Below are 10,776 nucleotides of genomic sequence, written 5' to 3' on the forward strand. Positions count from 1 at the left end.
GTACCACTGCTTTTTCAAGTCAAGGAGAGGAAAAGGAATTCTCTCCTGCTTTGAACAGAGAGGGAGCCATGTTTCATTCCCTCCTTCCACCGTTGCTTTCTTCACTCTCAGAATTGATCCTAGCGGAAACCCTTGGAGGCTGGAAAGTGCTATTATCACCAGCTGGCCAGCAGAAACACTGCATAACTGAGTGACTTGTCCAACATCCCACTAGAAGACTAACAGAATTAGATGACATATCTCCTGAGAACCAGCTCAGTGTAGTCTCTTCTGACTTTGTGCCTGAATTTGACCCAGTGCTTCAGAAGGTCTTGCTTTATAAGGTAAAATCCCAAAGCCAAATGGCACATACATACATTAAATGGAACCCATTGCTACATTGCCCATTTTGCAAAGATAAGGATATCAGGAATGAAACTTTCACAACGGACCGAAAAGAGAACTCTGATTTTGGTTTTGTTTGTAATTTTTTGTCTTTTTTAGCACTCTCAGCATTTGTAGAGCCTTCACTACTTCATCTCTTTCAGATATTATGCAAGCAATTCTACTGGCTTGTGCCAGAAATGCAACATAAGCTGTAAGGAGTGTTTGGGACCTCAGCCCACAGACTGTCTGTCCTGCGATGCCTATTTCTTCCTGCTCCACTCCAAGAATGAATGTCTCCGCTCTTGCCCTGAATATTATTATGGGGACCGTGATACAAACACCTGTGAAAGGTGCCACCCTACCTGCAGTTCATGTGACGGTAATATTCAACACTATTTGCTTCTGTACCACATGAGCATTACAATAACCTCTCCTTGCTCTTGATTTTGATAATGTTTCATAATAATTAGCTATAACTATGTCTACATTGTATTTGGAGGTGTCCTTTTAGCATATATGGACAAACCTGAGCTAGTTTCAATCTAGGTACCTCAGGCACTAAGAGCAAAAAGCACAAGTTTCAATGTGAGCTATAGCTCAACAACCCAAGTTTCAATGTGAGCTATAGCTCAACTTATTTATTCAGATTGCCACCTCTTCTTCACTGTCATCAGGACCCAAGCAAACTAAATTAGTTTACCTAAGCTTCTTAGCAAGTTAAATTAGCCCATGCAGATTATTATGCTGCCACTCTACCTTTTTGTTTAGAATTAGTTTGAGTATCTCCACATAGCTTTGCAATGTTTAGGATAGGCTTACACACAGAAAGAGAGTGAGTCCATTGGTTACTAATAATCCTCTTGTAAGATAAGCTCAGTGCCAGAAACTGCATGCCCATTTAAGTGAATGGCAGCAGTCAGCAACATTTTCTGGTGGTGAGCTGAAATGGCCCACACTGAGTATGAAGTGGGCCAGCGCTAGGACCCCCCACTACCACCCCCAACACTGTTTCTTTCTATGCCTAACTGCAGCATAGCATGGGTAAAGCTCCATGCCACCAAATGCCACTAGAGCCCCAGCTCCATGGGCCTGTAGCTGGAGGTTGCCAACCCCCGATCAGTGGGGTTCCTTGCTAAAGTACTGATCTACTTCAGTCAAGAGGTCAGATGCTAAGGAGCTAGATTCTGATCCTTTTATGCCCAGTGGGTATTACCAGACTTTGTGAGCAATTCCAGTGCATATGAGCAAAGCGATTAGAATCTGGCCCTTGCTCTTTAGCAATCAGCACATCTCAAAAGGTGGGAGAGTAGATCAACTGCTAATGAAATGAATCAAAGTAAAACCTCAAAAAGTTTAGGTCATGAGGCTCAGGAGCAGTGGAACCTTTAAAAAGATGTCATCCATTTTACTTTATTGATAGCCCCATCCAGCCAAGTGCTTGTTTATGTGTTATGAAACTTATTTATTAAGTTTCTTTTCCTAGATTATCCTGAATTGAATTTGTACTGGGCATTATATTTTCCTTGGACCCATATAGTTTCCCATTCTTTCTCAATGGCATCAAATGATGGCTACCAGGTGCTACTCTGCAGTGCACAATGTGCCATATCTTTATACATCAAATTTGTTTCCTTACACAGATTGCATCAAATAATACATATGACTAATGATAGGATAAGAAGATTTCAATGTTAGAAGTGACTCCTGGAATGAAAAGTCACCTTCAAGATCTATTAAAAATGGAATTGTAAATGCAAATTATAATCAACAATAATTGTTTCAACTTGGATTTGGAACAAAAAAGATTATTGTTGTAGTCCACAATCTTTCTTCTAAAATGATTTTGTATTTATTTTGCTATTAATGCTACTGGCCAGATTTTATACGGAGAGTACGGAGAGAAAGAAAGCGGTGGATACAAGTGAGTCTAGTGGCTGATGCTTCTACATGATAAAGTTACGGCTGTAAGCCTTTCGACTGAGCTTAAATAAGAGGTGGCACTTCCCTGGAAATGGGTGCAGTACATACATGGAAGGCTTAGATCAGTGTAGCTTAGAAAAGGATCAGGCTTCCACACATGGTTTAACATACTTTCATTTATTAGCATTCATTTATTCACACCTTGTTTCTTAACTTTTGTGATGTACACATGGTTGAAGCAACTATGCTGAATGGCAAAACATCTTCATCACTAATAGGATCCTAACAGCCAGCACCTCTTCCCCAATACTGACAAATATTTTAGTAGAACATGAACTTAAAAGTAGATGTTGGAAACATTTTCTGTGCACCAGAATTCTAAGAGCATAAGCCTCTCTTAATTCTTGGCTCAAGCAGTTTTGAAAGTCAACCAATTAATATTAGACACGTACATTTGCAATACTTGATTAAACTCATTAGTGTGGTCAGATTAGTACATTCTTTAAAAGAAACAGATTATTTTCCATGTTCAGTACAAAAATGTTGTTTTATGTTCCCTTGTAGGGAAGGGAGCACTCAGGTGCACAGCTTGTGTGTGGAATTACCATCTCGCAGGTGGAATCTGCTACTCTGAATGTTTTGCAGGAGAATACAAAGTCCAAGAGGTACTATCTGTACACAAGCAACTTCTCTGTCTCCTATTCTATGTATGCGGAAGTCTAGAAAATGTTTACAAATACATACACTTAGAATTCCTTGTTGACAGAACATTTTAAATATTTTAAAAATTAGATTCTCATTCAGAACTAAACCAGATTTAAAGAGAAAACTCCATGAACTTAGAATTCAAAAAAAGACGTCCTTTGGAAATACTGACTTACAGTGATTTCACATCAATCTATATGCTCCCAGGGACCTTAGGCACTGCTATAACCAAACATGCTATTCTTGTCCATTTCAGTGAAGATTAACATAAATTTTAGTTGGCAGCTGCTGGAGTGCTGAACACTTGTGGCTCTGGGGCATCCCCGCAATGTAGACTGATCCAAGGTCAGGTCCCCAGGTGTCAGGAGCACAACTAAGATACAGGTGGTCTGGATGCAACCTTTGGGGTCACAACCTAGGGCAGAGGTTGTCAACCGGGGGTACGTGGGGCAGGTGGGGATGGAGTGCCACAACCTTGCACCTCTGCCTCACAAAAGCAGGGCCAGGGCGGGGCAAGACCAGAGCTACACAGACACTGTGCTGCCACTGCTCCACCACTCGCTCCACCCCCGCTCTGCATCTGGCCATTCACCACCCCTCCCCCGGGGGGGTACATTTACTAAAAAGGGGGTCTCCAGGGGTACACTTATTAAAAAAGGTTGAAAACCCATGACCTAGGGGATCAGGAACAGGCAAGGTCAGGGAAGAAAAGGTCCAGACTAGACCTGGGAGTCATGGCATCAGGAGCAGGCTGGTCAGAAGACCTAGAACTAAGATATAGATGGTCACCATGTGTAGATTACAGACCAAGCAGGGGTCAGGAATTCAAACTAGTTTCACTAGCCATAAGGTCTGGAGCAGGCAGCTATAGCTGTATGTAGCCAAGACAGGGGTACTTGTCTAGCTAAGCCACCAGCCAGAAGCTAGTTGTCAGAGCATAGTACAAGGGGTCAAGGAGACAGCAAAGCAGTCAGGAAGCACAAGAGTTCTGAATAGAGCCTGGACCCAGGATGAAGTCACGAAACAGGACCAAGGACACAAGAAACCTGGAACAAATGAGCAGAACCAAGACAATTAGAAACCTGGAGTCAGAAGCTAGACAGGGAGATATCTTTCCAGTTGAGCAGTCTGCTGGGCACTGAAAGGGCTGCTGCTTAAAAACCAGAAGCCATACCAACCAGCAACTGGGTAGGTAGGACGCTGGTAAGTAGGCCAGTACAATTTCCTTGAAGTTTTTTTTCATCATGATTGTGATTTTTTACCATCACCATCACCATTACAGCAGTCAATTATCAGGACCAAGCATATTACATATTGTACAGAGACAAAATGATGGTCTGTATCCACTGCCTGTCCACCCTTAACTGGCTTAGAATCTAAGTGTATTTCAGTGTCACTATGTGGCAGACGCTGATCTACATATAACTGGGCATGTCTACACATGATATTAATGGGACACAATAACTCCAGCGCAGTTTGCGCCGGAGTTTATCGCTCCAGGGCACAGTGCTTATGTATGTCCCCAGGACTGCAGTATGTTGAGCTGGGGCGATGCAGCCCCAACTGGCAAGGGAACAAGGCGGGTCAGCCTGCCAGCCTGGAGCTGCTTCAACCTGGCTCAGTGTGCTGCAGAGAGCCTGGCTGGGTACAAGGGTGCTACAGTGTGGGGCTAGCCAGCAGGCTGCCCCACATTGTAACACCCCTCATGCCCCAGCCACCATGTGTTGCAGTGGACTAAATAACTCCACCATAGGATAGTACTTGTGTCAGACAATACTATCCTACAGAGGAATTAATTAGTTTACTCTGGCCTAATAGTGCTGCATGTGTAGACAGTGACACTTTACTGCAGAGCTAATTAGGCAACTCCACAGTAAACATCTAGTATAGATGTACCCACTGAGTACCTCTTTTGTGGTGCTAAGTAATACCTTGAATTGCCATGAACTGTTCAGCACTTCCTAGAATCTGAGCCCACTTGAGTTAGCCAGAGATAAGAGAAGTAACCAAATATGTAGCAGATACACTAGAGGGTAGTGCTAGGATTCAGAGTGACCTAGACAAATTAGAGGAGTGGGCCAAAAGAAATCTCATGAGGTTCAACAAGGACAAGTTCAAAGTTCTGCACTTAGGACAGAAGAATCCAATACAGCCTGGGGGATGACAGGCTAGGCAGTAGCTTTGCAGAAAAGGACCTGGCCATTACAGTGGATAATAAATAAGTCAGCAGTATGCCCTTGTTGCCAAGAGGGCTAACAGCATACTGGGCTGCATTAATAGGAGCACTGGCAACAGATCTTATTCTATAATTATTCTGCTCTATTCTGCACTTGATGAGGTGGCATCTGGAGTACTGTGTCCAGTTTTGGGTGCCCCATCCCCCCACTCTGCCTCCCACTATCAAAACGATGTGGACAAGTTGAAGAGAGTCCAGTGGAACAAAAATGGTTTGGGGCTGCGGCACATGACTTATGAGGAAAGCCTGAGGAAAATGGGCTTATTTAGTCTGCAGAAGAGGAGACTGAGAGGGGATTTGATAGCAGCCTTTAACTGCTTGAGGAGTGGTTCCAAAGAGGATGGAGCAAGATTGTTCTCAGTGGTGGCAGGTGACAGAACAAGGAGCAATGGCTTCCAGTTGCAGCAAGGGATGTTTAAGTTGGATATTAGGAAAAACTCTCTCACTAGGAAGACGGTGAAGCACTGGAACAGGTTATCCAGAGAGGTGGTGCAATCTCCATCCTTGGAGGTTTTAAGGCCTGGCTTGAAAAAGCCTTGGCTGGAATAATCTAGTTGGGGATGGTCCTGCTTTGAGCAGGGGGTTGGGTTAGATGACCTCCTGAGGTCCCTTTCAACCCTGATTTTCTATGCTTCAATAATTGTAACCTTCCACAATACTCCTTTCTTCCAGTAGTTCTCAAACCAGCCAGAGGAGCCCAAGGCAATGGATGGAGCATGTGTGCCATAAATGAGCTAATGAGCAAGGAAATAGATTGACTAGGCTTCAGGAAGGAACATGCCATTTTAAAATTATTGAAGGTTTTACTGTGGTAACTTTTTCCAATAAAGCTTTAGATATATACAGGTCACACACTTAGGTCTGACCAGAATCTAGCCCTTAGATTGCAACAATGCAGTACTGCCAGCTGCGTGGTGAAATAGAAAAGGAAGGAAACATGTTCTGCTTTTGTTCTGTATCTCAAGGGAGACCCATTGAAATGTGACAACTGTCATGACAGCTGCATCGAGTGTAAGGGGCCTGGCCCGTACAATTGCACTATTTGCCCAGCTAACATGAGACTCTACCTAGATGAGAGCCGGTGTGTGGAGTGCTGTGGTAGTTCTGACCTGGCAAAAGACCAGGACTGCTGTGACTGCAGTGAAATACAAGGTAAGACTGAAGTGTAAAGCAATACTGATGTTTGATGAGCTTGAGGTCAATTGGGTATTTGTGAGCTGCAGAATTCTGTATTGGGTTCCATACATAATATATGTCTAATGCATGTCAGCAGTATAGATTCTCTACACACTGACATGGCTTTAAAAGGGAGAAATATCCTCCTTTCACCCACAGCTCCAGTACAGTACCTCAGTAATCATCATTTTAAACTTACAGAGTCTCTGGTATATTTCAGATAAATCCCACTTCAGATTAATCAAAATGCTTTATACCCACAATGAATTTATCCATCCATATCGAAAAATATTAGTGGGTTTAAATGCTCTGCTAGACAGAATGGATAAACGTTGCCTTAGAATAAGTCACTGATTGAATACTTCATATATTTATAACTTTTGGTTATCTTTAACTTGCAGATGAGTGTGTATTACAGACCAGTTTGAATCTACCAACTGAAAATAAAAAGAAAACTGCTTTGTTTGTTATTACCTCCATTTTGTTGATCCTCATCATTGGAGCCATTGCATTCATTTGGAGAAGGTCAAGAGCTAAACTACAGCCAGTCAACAAAGGTGGGTACGAGAAGTTGACAAATCATGCAAAAACTCTGCCTTCTTACAAAAGCAACCACTATGAGAACACTAGCTATCAGGAGGATCGAGTGATTGAGTTTCGAGACCGGGATGATCAAGATGAAGACGACGATGATGATGATATTGTATATATGGGCCAAGATGGAACAGTCTATCGTAAATTTAAATATGGACTTTTGGAGGATGATGAAGAAGATGAACTGGAATATGATGATGAAAGTTATTCCTTTAGATAACTTTTTATTAATGTATGTATTGTTTTCCTCTTTGTTGCCTTGCCTATGAAATGAAATCAATTTAGTTAAGTTATAGGGGTCATAAATATTTTGTTATTTCTTAGTACAGTGAAGCTGGAGCAGAAATTTATGTTTATCATAATTCTACAAAAATGGGATACATTTTAGCTCTACATCCTGTGAAAGCAGAATTGTTTCTAGTTACTTTCTTTTCTCTCATACTTTGTAAAAATCTTGATGGAGCTTTCAATTAGCAGCATTCAAGAAACTGCTCTGGCTATAAGATTATTTTTCTGTACACTCCTGTGTGGAAATAAATCCTTTTCCAATATGTTTGTGGATACACATATGTAGATAATACAGACACACACACACCTTTTGAGTGTCTTGCCAATACCTGTGAAAATGTATTCACGTAAAGAAGACCGACATATATATCTCCATAATATATGTCACTAGGGTAGGATGCCACTTTATTGTTTACTGCTTTGTGATTATAGTTTGTACTGTATTTCAAAATATGATATGTAGTTTCATTCATTTTACTTTGTTTTTCTTACATGGTATTATCCAAAGTACTAATATTTCCCAGAGTCTGACACATTTCTTCTGATAACCTTGAAGTGTATTTCCACGTGAAGAGTTAATAATATCTATCACATTCAGTTTTAGATAAAATTTGAGGTCATTGAGAACACAGTCCAAGTTGAATACATTATATCATGAGCTTATATAAAACATAAAGTATATGATATAATGTATATAATATTAAATACCAATTAATTTTGATTTAGTGATATATTTTAAGAAACGTTTAATTATTCATAGATATTTTTGGACCTGGTGAACAAGAATGCTTAGCCTATATATAAGTACATTTGGAGTCTGTCTCTAAAAACCTTGAGAAACTACAGAGTATTGACACAAACTAGACATAGATGCAAAGGATTTACTCATCTTACCTTTCATATCTATCATAAATGACTTTGGATGCTCACAATATAGGAAAAGGCATAATCAACGCAGCACTGAGCACTGTCAGTTAAAGCAAAAGAATGCAATAGTGTGATTTTGTTATTAGCACAAAAATATAACTTATTGTTCTACAAGAGAAGATGCTAAATCTGGATCCTTTATTGCGGAAGAATAAACTGAAACTTTGTACAAAAACATGCCAAGAATGTTGTATTTACTAGGAATGTGGTCTTATGGTTAAGAGAATGGTCTGTTTAATCTTGGGCAAATCAATTATAGCCACATAAAATAAAGAACTTAGGTGCCACAATGCCAAATTCTTAGGGACTTGGCCCCTGGAGTAGAATCCAGAACTATGTGTTTGGTACTTGTATATCTAAAGTAGTGGGTGAAGTGCCCACCTGGGAGTTTATGGGTTCCTGTCCTAAACCTAAGGACTGTTTAATATAAAATATATCAACAGTGTTGGGAGCAAGGTGTGGAATTCAAAACAACACCACAGTGGCATAAGTAGGGCACAACAACTGAGACAACTATTCCAGGCTCTGACGTGAGGAGTAAGGGTGCAAAAAAGCCCAGTTGCTGCTGGCAGACAGCAGTGGCAACCAGAAGTTGCCTGTGCCCTGGGCATCTGGCCATGCTACTATGCTGCCGCACACCTGAGATAATGTGGCCCGGATGATATGGTCCTGTATGTTAGATCATGCGGGAGCATGGGCTAGAGTGCAAGGTCAAGCCAGCATGCAGCTAGATCTAGTGCATGGGGGCAGGCCAGCACTCTAGGTCACATCTGGAGACCGAATCTGCATGCTGACCCCACAATGGATCCAGCCCACAGACCAAACCCCACGTGTGGAATCTGATCCGTGGATGGGCCCCCACCACTCATCCAACACATGGGACTAAAAGGCTGTGCACCACTGCTCCAGCACACTTTCTTATTCTTAACCCACTCCTGAGGTTTTGCAATAGTAGACATGGCTGAAAATATTTCTTTTATATCCCTCTGAAAAACTTTAATTATTGGCAGAAATTTGAGAAATTATTTTGAATTATACATGCTATCGTAGGAACCAAATTCACATTCCTCAAGTTCCCTTTTCCCCCTCTACATGGCTTCCTGGTCTAACTACATTCCCCACAATACAGCATCCTCTTTCCTTTTTGAACATTGCGATGTTCACATGATCATTTCTGCTCTTGCTGCCACCCCAGAAAAGAGAACGGGAAATGAACTACAAATCCTTGTAGGGTACCACAGCAGCATTACCAAATTAAAATACAGTAGTTCGAGCATTTGGTTTAATAATGAATAGCAAAATTTGCTACAAAAAAACAGATCCTTTTCACAAGGAATGTTTCCTTGGAGATGTTTTTTTTCCATGGTGAACCAATTAGAAAAATGCTAACCAGCGCTGTCTCTGAGCTGGACCAGTGACTCTGTGAATAAGAAAATGGTCGACTAAATGAGGCTTATGGGACAAAGCCTCAAATTAGATGAAAAGCTAGCTTTCTCCTGAGGTGACCAGAGCAGATCCATGAAGGTTAGATAGAACCTCCTAGTGGGTTAGAGGATACTCTGCATTTACACATGTGGTTTTTAAGACTGGATTTTTCAGACTGAAATGATCTCTCTCACAGCTTGATGAGGGTCAGGGGAGAAGAGGCTTCTCGCTAAGACTTCAAAAGGTAGCAGGCAGACAAACAAGCCAACTTTTTTGTAGTGTGACTCATGGTTGTAAACCTGTGGATTTGGCAGCACTGAAATGTGCCTCAGAGATGAGAAGCAAGGCAACAGGGACGAAAAGTTCATTTCAAACACTTGCTCCACGTTATTCAAGAAAAAGATGTGCTTTTACCTTTTCAAGAACTGTACGGCTCACCATATGAGCTGCCTGTTTTAAAATCAAACCAAAGGTTGCAAAAAATGAAAAACAAATAAAAACCTTATTTGACACACTGGAAGTGAACTAGTCAGATTTATAGATGGTGAAATTCAGGTGCATCATGGGCCATGCAACTTCTGTTCCCACACCACGATTCCTGGCTTTTGCTTGGTGCCCATTTATAATGTTTGTGAAGTTGCTCAATAATTGCAGTAGTTATTTACATTCTAATTTAAACAAGTATTTCTTGAGAATGTATTGTTTATGAGGGTGTCAAAACATCATGTTAGTGTAAGCCTTCAGCCAGGCACTCGAGAGCAGTAACAAGGGCCAGGTTCAAATTTAGGGGTTTAACACCAACCTTCTAAATTTGGCTTGAGCCCCTGCCCAGAAACCAGGGAAAATAAGTTTTAACTGGATGTTCAGATGTGAAGAAACTTCTCCACTCGCAAGCAACATTAAATAAAAACAGGATTTGATTCAGGGGAAAATGGAACAAATACATAATCTGAAAGAAAGCCATACCTAGTAAATCTGAACTGAACTCTTAAACAGTCAATAGTCTCAGGTACTGACAAGCCAACCCAGAAGAGCTACCACTGATCCCAGTCATAGTTTCATAGTTTGTAGGGTCGGAAGGGACCTGAGCAGATCATCTAGTCCGACCCCCTGCCATGGCAGGAAAGAATACTGGGGTC

General features: G+C 41.3%; 1 protein-coding gene across 5 annotated transcripts in view; it reads left to right on the forward strand.

The window, feature by feature from the left end:
* The window catches only part of PCSK5 (proprotein convertase subtilisin/kexin type 5), a 378,572-nt gene extending 370,183 nt beyond the window's left edge, over window positions 1–8,389 (forward strand). For all 5 annotated transcript variants that reach the window (XM_019554922.1, XM_019554924.1, XM_019554923.1 and 2 more), the window contains 4 exons: window positions 528–745; window positions 2,851–2,951; window positions 6,193–6,379; window positions 6,805–8,389. In XM_019554922.1, the coding sequence (XP_019410467.1) occupies window positions 528–745; window positions 2,851–2,951; window positions 6,193–6,379; window positions 6,805–7,217 (919 nt within the window). In that variant the 3' untranslated portion in view covers window positions 7,218–8,389. The remainder of the gene's footprint in view (window positions 1–527; window positions 746–2,850; window positions 2,952–6,192; window positions 6,380–6,804) is intronic.
* The last annotated feature ends 2,387 nt before the right edge of the window (window positions 8,390–10,776 follow it).

This window comes from Crocodylus porosus, unplaced genomic scaffold (assembly GCF_001723895.1).
Source record: "Crocodylus porosus isolate Cpor-Errol unplaced genomic scaffold, CroPor_comp1, whole genome shotgun sequence".
Lineage (NCBI taxonomy): Eukaryota > Metazoa > Chordata > Crocodylia > Crocodylidae > Crocodylus > Crocodylus porosus.